General features: G+C 41.1%; 1 protein-coding gene across 2 annotated transcripts in view; it reads left to right on the top strand.

Annotated features, from left to right (window-relative positions):
• The window catches only part of CDH17 (cadherin 17), an 88,717-nt gene that overhangs the window by 31,919 nt on the left and 38,063 nt on the right, over positions 1–18,735 (top strand). The window contains exons 4-9 of one of the 2 annotated variants that reach the window (XM_055431897.2): positions 5,775–5,909; positions 6,804–6,942; positions 9,152–9,310; positions 9,418–9,617; positions 12,602–12,733; positions 13,054–13,204. In XM_055431897.2, coding sequence (XP_055287872.1) covers positions 5,775–5,909; positions 6,804–6,942; positions 9,152–9,310; positions 9,418–9,617; positions 12,602–12,733; positions 13,054–13,204 — 916 coding nt within the window. Of the gene's footprint in view, positions 1–5,774; positions 5,910–6,803; positions 6,943–9,151; positions 9,311–9,417; positions 9,618–12,601; positions 12,734–13,053; positions 13,205–18,735 lie in introns of those variants that run through there. The other variant, XM_088844603.1, reaches the window with a different exon arrangement.

Here is an 18,735-nt window from a genome sequence, read left to right as displayed (position 1 = left end):
ACTGTAAAATTGGTCTGCAAAACAACTGAACTATTTTACATTCCCACCAGCATTGTATAAGTGTTCTGATATCTCCACATCCTTGGCAACGCTTGTTACCATTTTTTTTTTTTTTTTTAGTTAAAGCTATCCTAGTGGAGTAGAGTGGTTTCTTTGTGGTTTGGGTTTCCCTAATGATTAATGTTAATATCTTTTGATGTACTTATGTACTATTTGTATCTGTTCTTTGGAGAAATGTCTCTTCAAATCCTTTGCCTATTTTTAAATTGGATTATGTCTTTTTATTGTAAGAGCTGTTTATATATTCTGCATAAAGTTCCTTATCATACGTATAATTTGCAATACTTTCTCATTCTGTAGATTATCTTTTCAGTTTCTTGGTAATGTCATTTGAAGCACAAAAGCTTTTGATTTTGAAGTTCAATTTATTTATTTTATTTTCTGTTTGTGCTGTTGATATAATATCTAAAACACTATTGCCTCATCAAGAGTCATAAGGTTTTATGCCTGTGTTTTTTTCTTAAAGTTTTATAGCTTAAACTCTAACATTTCGGCCTTTTATCTATTTTTAGTTGTTTTGTGCATGGTGCAAGGTAGGGATCTAACTTCATTTTCTTTTGCATGTGAGTAGCCAGTTGTTCAAGCATCATTTGCTGAAAACACGATTTTTTTCCCCTTGAACTATCTTAACACCTTTGTTGGAAATTAATTTGACAATAAATACAAAAGTTTACTTCTGTACTCCTGATTTTGATTCCACTGATCTATATGTCTATCCTTATGCCAGTGACATAAGCTTGTTGCCCCCCTGAGGTTGATCCTTAGGTTATTAACATATCCTCCAAAAAAGAAAGAAAGAAATTCCTATACAGTTCTATAATATTGTAGCTTTGTAGTAAAGTTTGAAATTAGGCAGTGTTAAGTCCCCCAACTTGGTTCTTCTTTTTCAAGATTGCTTTGGTTATTCCAGGTCTTTTACATTTTTACCATCATCCTGTTAATTCTACAAACAAGACAAAGGTAATTTTGATAGGGATTGTGTTGAATCAGTATCTCAACTTGGGGAATATTACTATCTTAAAAATCTTGTTTTTCCGTTTTTAAGGACGGGGTGTTTTCCATTTATTTAGATCTTTAATTTCTTTCAATAATGTTTTTGTAGTTTTCAGATTACAGCTCTTGTATTTCTCAGGTTAAATTTCTTTTGAAGTATGTTATTCTTTTTAATCTTATTGTGTATAGAGTTGTTTTCATAACATCACTTTCAGATTTATTTTTGCTAGTGTATAGAAATAGTACTGATTTTTGTATAATGATCTTTTGTCCTACAGCCTCACTGTACTTATTTGCTGTAAAATTCTTTTTAGATTCCTTAAGATTTTCCATATATAAGATCATGTCTTCTGTGAATAGAGGTACTTTTACTTTCCAATCTGGCTGACTTTTGTTTCTCTTCTTGCCTAGGATCTCAAGTACAGTATTAGACAGGAAGTCCCCTACATGCGAATGAGTTCTGTTCCGAGAGTGCATTCTTAAAGTCCAATTTGTTCATAAGTCCAACAGAGTTAGCCTAGGTACCCAACTAACACAATTGGCTATAGAGTACCATATTATAATTGGTTTATAATACTTTTCACACAAATAATATGCAAAAAACAGACATAAAAAATAAGGAAAACATTTTTAACCTTACAGAATAGTACCTTGAAAAGTACAGGACAGCACCTGGCATACAGGGGCTGGTATAGAGTGAATAGGCAAGAAGGGTTACTGACCTGAAGAGGGAGAGGAGGCGGCAGACAACAGCGCTGAAGGACTGTCAGCAGTAGGAGACGGAGGGCAGGCTGCAATTTCACTCCCGCCTGATGTCGCGGAGAGTCGGACACGACTGCGCGACTGAACTGAACTGATGTTGATAGCACAGGTTCTGGTTCCTTGCTGGATTCAACTCTATCTACCCTTTTGATTAAATGATCCAGTGATGTCTGGGTAGTGCCTCCTTTTTTTCTCATCGTCGATGGTATCTTGGGCTTGAAATTAAGACACTAGACTACTACACTTTGTACATTGCGTGCGTGCTCAGTCGCCCAGTCGTCTCTGACTCTTTTTGATCGCGTGGACTGTAGCCCACCAGGCTCCTCTGTCCATGGGATTCTCCAGGCAAGAGTACTGGAATGGGTTACTATTTCCTCCTCCAGGGGATCTTCCCAGCCCAGGGCTTATACTAGCATCTCCTGTGTCTCCTACATTGGAAGGCAGATTCTTTTCACCACTGAGCCTCCTGAGAAGCCCATTCTCTACAGAACTGTAAAGTACACAAAAGCACAACCACTTGCAGAGGATGTACCCACGTGATAACGTGCGCCAGATAAGTGAACTAACTTAAGACATGCAAATGCATATTCGAATCTTTGAGAGCTCACACCTTGAAGGGGACTTACTATATAGAAGTGACAAGATTGGGCTTCATTTTCTTCTTCCTGATCATATGGGGACAGCTTTCAGTCTTTCGCCACTAAGTATAATAATAATATTAACTGTGGGGTTTTCTTATATATCCTTCATCAGGTTGAGGAATTTACCTTCTATTCCTGAACTGCTGCATATTTTTCATCATGAAAGGATTTTGGATTTTGTGGAATGATTTTCTACCTCTATTGAGATATTCGTCTGGTTTTGTCCTTTAATTTTATTAATATGGGGTATTAAATTAATTGATTTTGTATGTTGAACCAGCCTTGTATTCTGGGATAAATGCCACTTGGTCATGATATATAATTTTTTATAGTTGCTAGATTCAGTTTGCTAGTATTTTGTTGAAAATTTTTGCATCTGTATTTATAAGAGATATTGCTCTGCAGTTTTATTGTATTTTTTTTTCTGGTTTACATATAAGGATGATAATGGCCTCATAGAATAAGTTAAGAAGTGTTCCATACTCTCTTTTTTATTTTTTTGGAAGTATTTGTGAAACTCTGCTGTTAATTCTTCCATACTTGTTAGGTAGAATTCACCAGTAAAGTTATCTAGACCTGGACTTTCCTTTATGGGAATTTTTAAAATTACTAGCTCAATCTCTTTACTCACTATAGTCTTTTATTCTTTTGTCAATTTTGGTTCAGTTCAGTTGCTCAGTCGTGTCCGACTCTTGTGACCCCATGGACTACAGCATGCCAGGCCTCCCTGTCCTTCACAACTCCTGGAGTTTACTCAAACTCATGTCAATTGAGTCTGTGATGCCATCCAACCATCTTATCCTCTATTGTCCCCTTCTCCTCCCTCCTTCAATCTTTCCCAGCATCTGGATCTTTTCAAATGAGTCAGTTCTTTGCATCAGGTCGCCAAAGTATTGGAGTTTCATCTTCAACATCAGTCCTTCCAATGAATATTCAGGACTGATCTCCTTTAGGATGGACTGGTTGGATTTCCTTGCAGTCCAAGGGACTCTCAAGAGTCCTCTCCAACACCATAGTTCAAAAGCATCAATTCTTCAGCGCTCAGCTTTCTTCATAGTTCAACTCTCACACCCATACATGACTACCGGAAAAACCATAGCTTTGACAAGACAGACCTTTGTTGGCAAATTAATGTCTCTGCTTTTTAATAAGCTGTCTGCTGCTGCTAAGTCACTTCAGTCGTGTCCGACTCTGTGTGACCCCATAGACGGAAGCCCACCAGGCTCCCCCGTCCCTGGGATTCTCCAGGCAAGAACACTGGAGTGGGTTGCCATTTCCTTCTCCAACGTGTGAAAGTGAAGTCGCTCAGTCGTGTCCGACCTTTAGCGACCCCACGGACTGCAGCCTACCAGGCTCCTCCATCCATGGGATTTTCTAGGCAAGAGTACTGGAGTGGCTTGCCATTGCCTTCTCCGAATAAGCTGTCTAGGTTGTTCATAACTTTTCTTCCAAGGAGCAAGTGTCTTTTAATTTCATGGCTGCAGTCACCATCTGCAGTGATTTTGGAGCCCAGAAAAATAAAGTCAGCCATTGTTTCCACTGTTTCCCCATCTATTTGCCATGAAGTGATGGGACCAGATGCCATGATCTTAGTTGTCTGAATGTTGAGTTTTAAGCCAACCTTTTCACTCTCCTTTCACTTTCATCAAGAGGCTATTTAGTTCCTCTCCACTTTCTGCCATAAGGGTGGTATCACCTGCATATCTGAGGTTACTGATATTTCTCCCAGCAATCTTGATTCCAGCTTGTGCTTCATCCAGTCCAGCATTTCTCATGATGTACTCTGCATAGAAGTTAAATAAGCAGGGTGACAACGTACAGCCTTGATGTACTCCTTTCCCAATTTGCAACCAGTCTGTTGTTCCATATCCAATTCTAACTGTTGCTTCTTGACCTGCATACAGATTTCTCAGGAGGCAGGTCAGATGGTCTGGTATTCCCATCTCTTGAAGAATTTTCCACAGTTTGTGGTGACCCACACAGTCAAAGGCTTTGGCACAGTCGATTTTGGTAGTTTTTAATCTAAGAATTTATCCATTTCACCTAGGTTATCTGATTTGTGAGAATACAATTACTCATAGTATTCTATTTAGATTTTTTAATCTCTGTAAGTTTGGTAGTGATGTTCTTTTTTTTTTTGGTTGTGCCATATGTGGCTTGCAGGTTCTTAGTTCCTCAACCAGAGATTGAACTGGTTGAGGTAAGTCCAGTTAAGATTTGTTCATTGTATTGATCTTTTTTAAAAAAAAAAACTAACAACTTTTGGGTTTGTTGATTTTCTCCTTTGCTTTTGTATTCTCCATTTCATTAATTTCCACTTTATATTTCCTTCTGCTTGCTTTGGGTTAGTTTAGTCATCATTTAGTTTCTTTTTTAAAATGATTTTTTATTTATTTATGGCTGCGCTGGGTCTTCCTTGCTGCACGTGGGCTTTCTCTAGCTGTGTTTGAGCAGGGGCTAACTCTTTATTGCCATGAGAGGGCTTGTCATTACAGTGGCTTCTTTTTTTGTGGTGCACATGCCACTTATTGTTTAAAAAATATTTCTTAAGATAAATTCTGTTTAGCAATGTTTGCTATTAAAGTCTATAAACATTTTATGCCTCAAGTTATTTCCAAAAAGATTATGCTAATTTATATTTTCATTAATAATATATGTGCTTCTTTATATTCTTTTTACAACATTGGCTATTATTGATTTTTAATTTGTGAATATAGAACAATATATTAAAGTTGTTAATGAGGTTGAGTGACTTTTATGTCTAATTTATTTTACATGAATTTTCTCTTCTGTGGTCTTAAAAGTACTATAGCTATCCCATGAATGATCATTAACATTTTCTTCATTTCTGAAAAAGTGAGATTTGCATGCAGAATATTATCAAATAAAGCCACTTTAAAGTTGTTTTCCTTAACATTAAAATAGCTCTTAATCTTTGTCACAGTTTTTAGAAGTACTAAATGCCGTCTTTTTCATCCTAGCAATGAAACTACATTTCTTAATGCTTCTTGGAAGCTAGTAGTAATATATTTCTCAGATATTCCCAGAAAAATCTCATCTAACTCTAGCTATAACGTAAAGTATCAATTGATTTTTGTAAATATATTAAATTATCTCATATATTGTTTCTTGAGAGAAATGTAGTTTGAATGTTAGTTAATATTAAAGTAGACTTTTAAAATGTATCCCTTTAAAAGCTTAGAAATTCTTATTTTGGTGACTGTGCAAATGAAAATGTTACCTGAAATTGGTGACTTACGACAAATTCTACAACATTGCTTTTCCTAATGACTTAATCTAATTTTTGCTTTTCCCCAGTTTAAGGCCAATCCTCCTGCTGTGACTTTCAAACTAACGGGGGAGACAGATGGCATATTTCAGATACAACCTGATGGACTTCTGTATCACAACAAAACTCTGGACAGGGAAGCGAGAGCTGTTCACAGACTCCAGGTGAACCAACACCAGAGAGCGGGCACCAGCTCCAGTCTCTGAGTGGTGGAAATATCACTGGCACGCTCATCCCCAGCACAGGATACCGTTTCCACTCTCTTGACCCTAGTGACGTGTTTGCGAATCTCATTTGTCCACATTTATTTTTTAAACCAACTAGAGAGTGATTTGGTAAAGGTATCCTCATTTTTAGGCTTTTTGACCAGGTAACCCAAGTTATATTGCCAAGGCTCTCAGATGGATCACTCATCCAAGTAAGGCCCTACTTAGACACAGGGATCAAAACCACTCAACACTTCTCTGATATTTCACTGGTGTCTCGCTCTGGCTGTTGGGTGGGCTCTGGCTCCACAAAGAAGGCAGCATCGGTGCCAGATGGCACACCTTTGGGCCTGGCAAGAAGCAGAAGGAACCGATGACCAAACTCAGAGTCTGACTAAAGAGACCTCCTCCCTCTCTTTCTCCCTTAGGTTTCATGGTTTGTATCTGAATACACAGAAATGGTAGAGAGCTAATTGTGGGTAAAGAGCAGGCCAAAAGCTTTCTGTTAGTAAATATGCAGATCGACTACTAAAGTGCCTCTGTAACAGTAGGTCACGTTTCCATACCCTCAAGGGTCAAAGTGTTCTTATTTCACTGATTTTAGCTATCTAGAAAAGAGCATGTCCAGTGTCCAGCATATCCCACTGCTGGAAAACACAGTCATGCTTCGCTTGGCTTAACTGATAGGGCCTCTATTTAGCAGCCCCCAGTTTGCACTTTTATGGGTGTCTTTCTCCCCTGTAGTTATCAGATCATTGATTATTTGGGCTCTAATTTCCTTCAAGTGACTTTTGGGAGTATGATATGAGGTTCAGACTCACCAAGAAGGTTTCCTTCTCCTGTCAACACCAGGTCTCAGCCCTCGATGCTCAGGGCAATACCGTGGAGGGCCCGGTTCCCATCACCATCGAGGTGAAGGACATCAACGACAACCGACCTGTGTTTCTCCAGCAACATTATAATGGCTCAGTAAGGCAGAATTCTCGCCCAGGTAATAGGCAGGAGCCTGGAGATACTTGGCAGAATGGCAGATTTGTATGGTTAACAGCTATAGCTATCATTCATTAGCGCTTACTGTCTTAAATTTTATTTATCTTATTTAAATTTCACAGCAATCCTCCGGGATTTGTTTTATTACCCCCATTGCTCTAGGGCTCAATTTCTCAACCTTGGCACTAACTGACATCTTAGGCTCTATAATTCTTTTTTGTGTTGTTGTTGTTTTTCTTTTTTGATCGGGGCTGCTGTTCTGTGCATTATAGGATGTTAGCAGCTTCCCTGACATCTATCTACACATCAGATGCCAGGAGCAACACTTCCCTTCCAAGCTTTGATAGCAGAGATGTCTTCAGACATTGTCAACTATCTCTTGGGGGCAAAATCACCCCCAGTTAAGGACCACTATCTCAGGGTGAGATTTTAGAATACCTTACAGCTCTAGAGGGGCTTCCCTGGTAGCTCAGACAGTAAAGACTCTGCCTGCAATGTGGGAGACCTGGGTTCAATCCCTAGGTGGGGAAGATCCCCTGAAGAAGAGAATGGCAACCCACTCCAGTATTCTTGCCTGGAGAATTCCATGGACAGAGGAGCCTAGTGGCTACAGTCAATGTTGTCGTCAAGAGTAGGACATGACTGAGCGATTAACACACACACACACGCAGCTCTAGAACACTCTGGACGGGTAAGCTTACTTTCCTACATCCTCCCAGGAATACACATTCTCATGGTCACTGCTGGCTCCCAGTTCTTTTCCTTCTCCTACTTCCAACTCCTAGCTATGGTTCATCCTCTCACAATTCTCTTACCTTTCATCTCCAGGAAATCCCCTCATCAAAGCCTAGGTGTGTGCGGTAGGCTTTACTAAAGATTTAGAGAAACGAAGGAGCATCTTGTCATAACAGAGCACAAAACAAACATGAATATTAGACTTTGAGTTCTCAGACAGACTCTTGGCCATTTCCATCGACTCACTCTCAAGCTTCCTTCTGTGTTACTTAATGTTCTCTCTCATTTTTCAGTGCCCACTTCCAATAACTCAGGAAGAGTATTCCTTTCACTTTATTAGATGGAGTAATTTCATGTGTCTCTGTCCCTGAGGTTGCATACCAAAGGTTCACTGCTGAACTGTGCTAAGTAATAATCTTGCAGGTCTTATTCTTCACCAATAGGATTTTCTAGTTCAGTGTTTCTCAAACTTTTTGGTCTTAGGGCCTTTGTATTCTCCTAAAAACTATTACAGGCTCAAAGGAAATTTTCCAAGGATATATGGCCTATATTCAGTGGTATGCTGGCAAATTTCAATAGCTGTCTCTCTGGGGGGCAGGAAAAAAACCTCTGATTTGTAGAATTTGTCAATTTCTGTGGTATAAGTACTCCACCATAACCCATTTTAAACTACCGATGGTTTTAATAATTGACTCACAGAATTTCTGGAGATTCAACTGGGTTGTACAAGTTGGCTCCACTATATCACTGGTTATATCTACCAATATTTATCATATTTGAAATCAAAACTGAGAAATTGAAAAATTATCTAGTAATTGATTTAAAGTAATTATCATATTTTAATAAAAAGAACTGTATTTTCAAAGATAGAAGGAATTAAGAAAATGGCATTGTTTTAGTCTTTGTACATCCTTTAATGTTTGGATTCGTTGAGAACAATTGGATTCTTATATCTATTTTTGCATTCATTTTGTGGCCATATACTGTTTTGGTTGAGACATTTAAAGAAAAACTGTCCTTAGGCAGATATGTAGTTGAAAAAAGGAGTATTGTAACAGTGTTTTCAGATAACTGTGAGTAGTCTTTGATACTAGACAAAACTCAGCAAGGGATGGTTTCTTTATTGTTGATTGCAATGTGGAATCTGAAACCATATCAATGTTTTTTGGAGTACTCCTTTATGCTAAAATGCATTGATTTATCTTGTGATTTGGATGGGTCTTTTATACATGTATGATCTTAAAAACAGTCTCAAAGACCCCTTGAGCTTCCTGGACCATACTTTAAGGAACTTCATCCTAGGAAAAAGGAGCAGAATAAAGATTTATTCCACACTAATATGAATTATGGCACATTCCTCCACTCTATTTCTGCCCCTTGGAAGGCAAATGTGTCTATGGTTGGTTTAATATCTTTTAAAAATATCTTTTAATATCTAAATATCTTTTTTTTTCTGGGTACATTTTGTTAAACAGGAAAGCCCTTTATGTATGTCAATGCTACAGACTTAGATGATCCAGCCACACTCAATGGCCAACTTATTTATCAGATTCTCATGCAGCTTCCCAAGGTCAACAATGTCATGTACTTTCAGATCAACAACCAAACGGGAGGAATTTCACTTACTTCACAAGGTGAGTTAAGTGATGCCCTCATGGGACTCTCTGAATCAATACAAACAACCTAGATCCGTATCATCTTCAGAGACATTTCCTTTTCTCTTCTCTCCTACTTCCTATAGGAGCCAATGAATTGGATCCTTTGAAGAATCCTTCCTACAAGCTGGTGGTCTCAGTGGAAGACATGGGAGGCCTGACTGAGCATTCCTTTAGTGACAGCGTATCTGTGGATATTACAGTGAAGGAGAATATTTGGAAAACGCCAGAACCTGTGGAGATTGAAGAAAACTTGACTAAACCTTACCCCATTAAAATCACTCAGGTAGTGCCCAAGGAATTCTAACAGCCTGCCCAATCAAAGCACTCACATTGTAGGGGCCCACCCTCATGGTCTTCACTGATGTTTTTGCATAGTATCATTACAAAGCAAACTAAATAAACAGAATCTCTGACCCCAAATCTTTGGAGTTTGCCATCATGGGTGAACTCTGGACTGTACCAACTTAGATTCATGTGTGCTAAGTCACTTCAGTCATGTCTGACTCTTTGTGACCTTATGGACTGTAGCCCACCAGGCTCCTCAGTCCATGGGATTTTCCGGGCAAGAGTAGTGGAACAGGTCGCCATTTCCTTCCGCAGGGTATCTTCCCGACCCAGGGATGGAATCAAAGTTTCCTGCATGGCAGGCAGATTCTTTATCATCTGAGCTACTAGCGAAGCCCAACTTACATATATTTGAGTTTTAAAAGAGAACTTTACTCACCTTCATTTTCTAAGTAGATAACGCTGTTTTCTTTTTCTTGTCTATAGTATAGGATATGGCTGAGTTGTATATGGTACATGTGCATGATTTGAATTTGAGACTGTGAATTATTTTTGAAAGGTTGCTTCTTATTCCGGTGGGGAAAATCTCAATGTGAAAGATTCGCCCCATCGTAGGCTGAGGGGCAGAGACAGGACTGGCCAAGAATAAGAGCTGAGTAGACAACGTTTATCTTTGGAGCCCACCCCCTTCCCAACGCCATCCCCTGTAGGTACCTCCCCTCTCCCTTCAGACCTGCCCCTGGTCCCAGCTGTGTCTCCCTCTGAGCCTTCTCTTCCTGCTTTAATTCCTGGAAATCCACTCCAAGGCCCAGCCAGATCTGATCTTTCCTGGGAGATCAGGAGATTTCTTGATACAAAAAGCTGTGAGTCAGTGGAAGATCACTGGATTTGGAAGCAGATAAGCACAACCACATTCTTGCTCTATTACCTCAAGGACTGATCATAAACAAAGAAAGTGAAAGTGAAGTCACTCAGTCCTGTTGGACTCTTTGCGACCCCATGGACTGTAGCCTACCAGGCTCTCTGTGCATGGAGTTTTCTAGACAAGGATACCGGAGTGGGTTTCCATTTCCTTCTCCAGAGGATCTTCCCAACCCAGGGATTGAACCCAGGTCTTCCACACTACAGGCAGATTCTTTACCATCTGAGCCACCAGGGAAGCATAAACAAGTCAGTTATTGTTTATGAGACGTTGAGGCAACTTCTCACCATTAAAATGAGGATAATGACAGCTCTTTGGGGGTGTGACGGAAGTTAATTAGTATCTGTGAAAGTAGATAAAAGGTATTAATGTTATGAGGCAGTTCTAGTGTCTAGTACTCCTTTTTTTTTTTAATGATGCTGTTGTTGTTAAGGGGTCCTAGAATGGCCTATCCCACCGTATGTATCATCTAACTCAAGATTTTTATTTATTGAAGTTTTTTAACGTGAAAAATATTTCACCTCCTTTTACAAATTTGCTTATTTATTTAATTGGATGATAGTTGCTTTACAATGTTGTGTTTGCTTTCTGCCATACAACAATGAGAATCAGTCATAACTGTATATATATCCCTTCCCTCTGAAGACCCCTCTCACCACTGCCACCTCCCCCAATCCCAGCCCTCACAGAGCGCCAGGCTGGGCTCCCTGTGTTATATAGCAGCTTCCCACTTATTGAATATTGAATTAATGAATTTCACCTTCAGAAGAAAAAAAACAAAAGCAAGAAGTATTCTGCTTTACCAGATTAGAAAGTATATCAGGACTCATTACCCCAAGAATTTCAGTTTGGGTTCCTTGATGAAAGTCTTCCTATTTATTATTCAGGTTGCCTTCATAAGGATTTGTAAATGCTAAAAAAAAAAAAAAAGCATATACTTATTTTTTCATAGGGCTGCCAAAGAAATGAAAATATAAAGAGCCACAGCCAATACCCAGGCCTGGGAAAAGTACTCAGTTTGAAGAAGAACGGAGTGGGGCAAGAGGGAAGAACTTGGGCTGAATTTGTAGGGTGTAATGGGAGCTCGCTTACAACCAAGAACATGATCTTTGGCCTGGAGCTTAAATAACTAGAAAAGGACAGTGGTGGCTCCTTGATACCCTTTCAAGTTGTCTTTGAGGAAATATTGTAGAAATTTCTACACTAAATGAAGTGTAGAACCCAGTGTAAACCTAAGTGTAGGACCTTAGGCAAGTCATGTAAACATTCTGCCTTCTAGTTTCTCCATTTATAAGATGGGGGTAACAATAGTCTCTGCCTCACGGGACTGTTTGCGGATTTAATGAGTTACTTTAAAGTGTTTAGTATTATGTCTGGAATGGGGCACAACCCTCAATAAGTGCTGTTATTAGTAGTAAGTAGATTATCCTATAGGTCAGGCTCTGTCTGTAGCAAGTAGACGGGACTTACTACTGAGTTTATTGATTTTTTTTTTTCTCCAAGTTATTTACAAAACAACACTGGGACTTGGCAAATATTCTTATCCCTAAAGTCTATGAGATTAAATATTTACGGGAGAGGTGTTCTTTATTTATGTATCACTTGTCTTAAATAACAGCATGGGGAAGAACTGGAAGTGTCTCCGATCTTTACTGGGGAGTTTTGGGAGCCTGTCATTGATCATGGCTTAGTCCTCACATAATGACAGATATTAAGTGCATCTTGTTTCTTACATTGCTGTTTCATGACAGGAAGTCTTCACAGCCAGGCTTCCAAATGAACAACCCATAGACTCTTTAGAGGGTTCACAAAGAACTGCTTTAGGGGAGAGAAATACTGCTATGTGCTTATTTGGAGCAATATAACAGTGAAAAGGAAAAAAGGGGAGGGATTATTTTAGATTGAAAATGAAAAATGTAATTTAGCAGTTATAAGAAACCACAGACATCCAAACAAGGTCGTCAGAAATTTCAAATGGAGAGCTAGAAAATTGTTTATTTCCTTTCCAATTCTCTCCGTCTGGGTCTGCCTGTCCTCACATTTTGCTCTGGGCCCTGCAGGTGCAGTGGAATGATCCAGGTGCTCTGTACTCCTTAATGGACAAGGAGAACACACCACGATTTCCATTTTCGATCGACCAGGAAGGAGATATTTATGTGACTCAGCCCTTGGACCGAGAAGAAAAGGATGCAGTGAGTAAAACTAAGAGGAGGTTCACGGGTGACAAGACAAATCCTGTGCCCGTGGAGATCTGAGAGCAGAAAGGATTTTACTTAACACCCGCACCACCACCACCAAACCCCCCAAACTGTGTTCTAAACCTCAGTGCATTACTGCTCTCAAAGACATGGAAATAACCCCACAAATTTGATCAATTTTATGTTTTCTCATTTCCCAGTTCTAAATGAATTGAAAATAAGGGGATAAATGAAATAGTCTTGAAACAGTTGTTTTCTCTGCCTTTTAAAGAGGATGATGATGGAATCATGTTTTACCTCTGATCTTGTTATAGTACGTTTTTTATGCGGCTGCAAGGGATGAGCAGGGAAAACCACTCTCAATGCCACTGGAAATTCAAGTGAAAGTGAAAGACATTAATGATAATCCACCTACGTGTCCATCTCCAGTGACTGTACTTGAGGTCCAGGAGAATGAACCAATAGGTAAGAAAGTGTGTGTCTGTCTTTAACTCTGTAATCCCTTTCTCCTCCCTGTTGGGTAAATGGTGGGCAGGTAAACCTGACTGGGGATCGGTTGTCCATGCCCAGCACAGCGCAGAGTTAGAATGCATTTGGGGACTCACACAGGCACAGTGTTTCAGTTCAGGGAATGTCTGAGAAGTGTTCTAATATTGGCATTTTCTCACTCCCACCCCGACTCAGAGTGCTGTTACTACCACTACCGCTACTACTGCTACCATCACCACTACCGCTAGCCCTTGCAACAACCATGAGCGCTGTAACCACTCACACCAGGATCTTGTATGAATGTGGAAGCTTGTCTCATCTGCACAGTTTTCCCATAGATTCTTATTTGCCTTCCAAAAAAGTCAGCGACAGATGTCATCCCATCAAATTTGCTAAATAATGTAAACGAACATTCACACTCCATGTCAGATACCCTGCAATTGACCCTCTCTGTTCAGTTCAGTTCAGTCGCTCAGTCGTGTCCGACTCTCCGCGACCCCATGAATCACAGCACGCCAGGCCTCCCTGTCCATCACCAACTCCCGGAGTACACTCAAACTCATGTCCACAGAGTCGGTGATGCCATCCAGCCATCTCATTCTCTGTCGTCCCCTTCTCCTCCCGCCCCCAACCTTTCCCAGCATCAGAGTCTTTTCCAGTGAGTCAACTCGTCGCATGAGGTGGCCTAAGTATTGCAGTTTAAGCTTTAGCATCAGTCCCTCCAATGAACATCCAGGATTGATCTCCTTTAGAATGGACTGGTTGGATCTCCTTGCAGTATAAGGGACTCTCAAGAGTCTTCTCCAACACCACAGATCAAAAGCATCAATTCTTCGGCGATCAGCTTTCTTCACAGTCCAACTCTCACATCCATACATGACCACGGGAAAAACCATTGCCTTGACTAGATGGACCTTGGTTGGCAAAGTAATGTCTCTGCTTTTTAATATACTATCAAGGTTGGCCATAACTTTCCTTCCAAGGAGCAAGCGTCTTTTAATTTCATGGCTGCAATCAGCATCTGCAGTGATTTTGGAGCCCCCCAAAATAAAGTCTGACACTGTTTCCGCTGTTTTTCCATCTATTTCCCATGAAGTGATGGGACCAGATGCCATGATCTTTGTTTTCTGAATGTTGAGCTTCAAGCCAACCTTTTCACTCTCCTCTTTCACTTTCATCAAGAGGCTTTTGAGTTCCTCTTCACTTTCTGCCATAAGGGTAGTGTCATCTGCATATCTGAGGTTATTGATATTTCTCCCAGCAATCTTGATTCCAGCTTGTGCTTCTTCCAGCCCAGCGTTCCTCATGATGTACTCTGCATATAAGTTAAATAAGCAAGGTGACAATATACAACCTTGACGTACACCTTTTCCTATTTGGAACCAGTCTGTTGTTCCATGTCTAGTTCTAACAGTTGCTTCCTGACCTGCATACAGGTTTCTCAAGAGGCAGGTCAGGTGGTCTGGGATTCCCATCTCTTTCAGAATGTTCCACAGTTTATTGTGATCGACACAGTCAAAGGCTTTGGCATAGTCAATAAGGCAGAAATAGATGTTTTTCTGAAACTCTCTTGCTTTCTCCATGATCCAGCGGATGTTGGCAATTTGATCTCTGGTGCCTCTGCCTTTTCTAAAACCTGCTTGAACATCTGGGAGTTCGCGGTTTACATACTGCTGAAGCCTGGCTTGAAGAATTTTGAGCATGACTTTACTAGCGTGTGAGATGAGTGCAATTGTGCAGTAGTTTGAGCATTCTTTGGCATTGCCTTTCTTTGGGATTGGAATGAAGACTGACCTTTTCCAGTCCTGTGGCCACTGCTGAGTTTTCCAAATCTGCTGGCATATTGAGTGCAGCACTTTCACAGCATCATCTTTCAAGACTTGAAATAGCTCAACTGGAATTCCATCACCTCCACTAGCTTTGTTAGTAGTGATGCTTTCTAAGGCCCACTTGACTTCACATTCCAAGATGTCTGGCTCTAGGTCAGTGATCACGTTATCGTGACTATCTTGGTCGTGAAGATCTTTTTTGTACAGTTCTTCTGTGTATTCCTGCCACCTCTTCTTAATATCTTCTGCTTCTGTTAGAACCATACCATTTCTGTCCTTTATCGAGCCCATCTTTGCATGAAATGTTCCCTTGGAATCTCTAATTTTCTTGAAGAGGTCTCTTGTTTTTCCTATTCTGTTGTTTTCCTCTATTTCTTTGCATTGATTGCTGAGGAAGTCTTTCTTATCTCTCCTTGCTATTCTTTGGAACTCTGCATTCAGATGCTTATATCTTTCCTTTTCTCCTTTGCTTTTCACTTCTCTTCTTTTCACAGCTATTTGTAAGGCCTCCTCAGACAGCCATTTCGCTCTTCTGCATTTCTTTTCCATGGGGATGGTCTTGGTTCCTGTCTCCTGTACAATGTCACGAACCTCCGTCCAGAGTTCATCAGGCACTCTATCAATCAGATCTAGTCCCTTAAATCTATTTCTCACTTCCACTGTATAATCATAAGGGATTTGATTTAGGTCATATCTGAATGGTCTAGTGGTTTTCCCTACTTTCTTCAATTTAAGTCTGAATTTCGCAATAAGGAGTTCATGATCTGAGCCACAGTCAGCTCCTGGTCTTTTTTTCACTAACTGTATACAGCTTCTCCATCTTTGGCTGCAAAGAATATAATCAATCTGATTTCGGTGTTGACCATCTGGTGATGTCCATGTGTAGAGTTGTTGTTGCTGGAAGAGGGTGTTTGCTATGACCAGTGCATTCTCTTGACAAAACTCTATTAGCCTTTGCCCTGCTTCATTCCGTGCTCCAAGGCCAAAGTTGCCGTTACTCCAGGTGTTTCTTGACTTCCTACTTTTGCATTCCAGTCCCCTATAATGAAAAGGACATCTGTTTTGGGTGTTAGTTCTAAAAGGTCTTGTAGGTCTTCATAGAACCGATTAACTTCGGCTTCTTCAGCATTACTGGTTGGGGCATAGGCCTGGATTACTGTAATATTGAATGGTTTGCCTTGGAAATGAACAGAAATCATTCTGTCATTTTTAAGATTGCATCCAAGTACTGCATTTCGGACTCTTTTGTTGACCATGATGGCTACTCCATCTAGGAAGCTGATAATGGAGAAGGCAATGGCACCCCACTCCAGTTCTCTTGCCTGGAAAATCCCATGGGCGGAGGAGCCTGGTAGGCTGCGGTCCATGGGGTAGCTAAGAGTCAGACACGACTGAGCGACTTCACTTTCACGCATTGGAGAAGGAAATGGCAACCCACTCCAGTGTTCTTGCCTGGAGAATCCCAGGGACGGGGAAGCCTGGTGGGCTGCCTGCCGTCTATGGGGTCTATGGGGTCGTACAGAGTTGGACACGACTGAAGTGACGCAACAGCACAGCAGGAAGAAGCTGATAAAGCTCATGGGGCTTAAAGATGAAGTTCAGTTTCTATCTGTTTTTGTCCTTTTGTTCTTGACCTGCTTCATTTCTTTGTACTATGCCAGATAGCTTTAGTTTTGTGCAGGGACAGCTACTGTTAGAACACTGATTTCTGGGAGTTTTATGACTTCACTGGATTTGGGACACTCCTTACTGCTGAGCTCATTGGTTTTGCAGAAGATCTTTTGAGAACCTCTGTAGATGATGCCTTAAGTACTTTTGTGTGGGGCCCAACATTTAGTGTATCAGTTCATCTATGATGCATAACAAACTGCCCCCAAATTTAGCAGCTTAAAACAACAAACATTTATTATCTCACTGTTTCTCTGAGTTAGGGATCTGGACATTCAGAAAGAGAGACAGAGAGTTTTAAAAAATGGCAAGTAAGATGAAAGTCAGTCTTTTCATAACCTAATCTCAGAAGTGACATCCCATAACTTCTGCCGTATTCATTAGAAATGAGTCACCAGGCCCAGCTCACACTCAAAAGGAGGAAGTTACATCAAGGCATCACGATCAGGGCTGGGTGATTGCTGGGGGCCGTCATAGTGGTGGCCCGCCTTACTAGGGAGGAGGACAACACGAGTTTTCTGAGACTAGTGAGGATGTCCTTGTTGGTAAAACAAATTTTTCAAGGGTGCAGCCTTTCCAAAAGTGATAATTTATTTTGTAACAATATTTCACAGTCTTGAGTTGTGGACTTAATGGACCAGGAATTCTTATAAATCAACACAGAATGAGTCTATTCTAATATATATAGCCTAAAAGGGTACCCAAAAAAAATGCCCCTGCCTTTTGGGGCCTTACTGTCTAGCTCACTAAAATACTAAATTATTCTTTAGTATATTTATATTCTCCTGTTTGGTGTCTTGTATCGGAGAAGGCAATGGCAAGCCACTCCAGTACTCTTGCCTAGAAAATCCCATGGATGGAGGAGCCTGGTAGGCTGCAGTCCGTATGGTCGCTAAGGGTCGGACACGACTGAGCGACTTCACTTTCACTTTCATTGGCCAGAAACTTGTGAGATTCGTGTCCCCAAGTCTCAGCAGTGCCAACTTTAATTCTGAAATCCCACTTGCCACCAACACCTTTGTATTCACACCAGAACTTTATCCTCTCATAAAAGCCCCACCTCCCCAAAGTATTTCTCTGTGCCCCAAGAGATACTGTACGTACCTCTGAGTCAGTTTGGGCTGCCCCTTATTCCTAGCCTTTGTCACTCAGAGACATGATACCTCTTTCACTCCTGGCTCATTCATGAAGTTCTCTGCTCCCACTAAGTGGCGCCCCCTACTGGAATTTCCCTGTCATTGATGCCAAACAGTCCTGGTGTCTCTGACAGCTGGAGGGTCCCCCTGCAATGAGGGAAGACCGGTGTCCTCTGTGTCACGCTCACTTGCCGGGGAGAAGGGTCCCGAGCAGGGCTGCTCAGACACCAAAGTGAAAGTGAAAGTCGCTCAGTCGTGTCCAACTCTTTACGACCCCATGGGACTATACAGTCCATGGAATTCTCCAGGCCACAATACTGGAGTGGGTAGCCTTTCCCTTCTCCAGGGGATCTTTCCAACCCAGGGATCGAACCCAGGTCTCCCTCATTGCAGGCGGCTTCTTTACCAGCTGGGCCACAAGGGAAGCCCTCAGACACCAAACCACCACAGAATTTAGTGAGACGCACTTTCATTCCAGCACACAGATGCTTTTCTTACAAGGGCAGATGCAGGTTGCAAAGGTGACTTGGTTGCTTGTGAGGACGCAGAAATGGCAGCTGCTACCACGCTAGGCACACATTCTGATGCCTCTCCTTCCGTGGCCAGGAGACACGTCTGCCAGGGCAACCCTCTTAGAGGCATAACGCAGGGACTTCCATTCCTCCCCTCGTGAAACCCTCCAAATCTCCCTGTGAATCAGTAGATGCAAAGTAACAGGGCGAGGGGATAAAGCCAGACTCCACAAGGGGGATGCATATTCAAGTTCTAGCCTTCACGTGGGTTTCCGGCTGTGCGTAGAGAAACACACAATTCCCATTTCATGCAGCAAGATGACCCAGCATCTATCAGAGTTCATCCAGACAGACCTGCGTAG

This window comes from Moschus berezovskii, chromosome 16, assembly GCF_049115385.1.
Source record: "Moschus berezovskii isolate FMDL1 chromosome 16, NW_MosBer_1.0, whole genome shotgun sequence".
Lineage (NCBI taxonomy): Eukaryota > Metazoa > Chordata > Mammalia > Artiodactyla > Moschidae > Moschus > Moschus berezovskii.
Note: the sequence above shows the minus strand (reverse complement) of the source record. Positions and strands in the feature narration are given on the sequence as shown.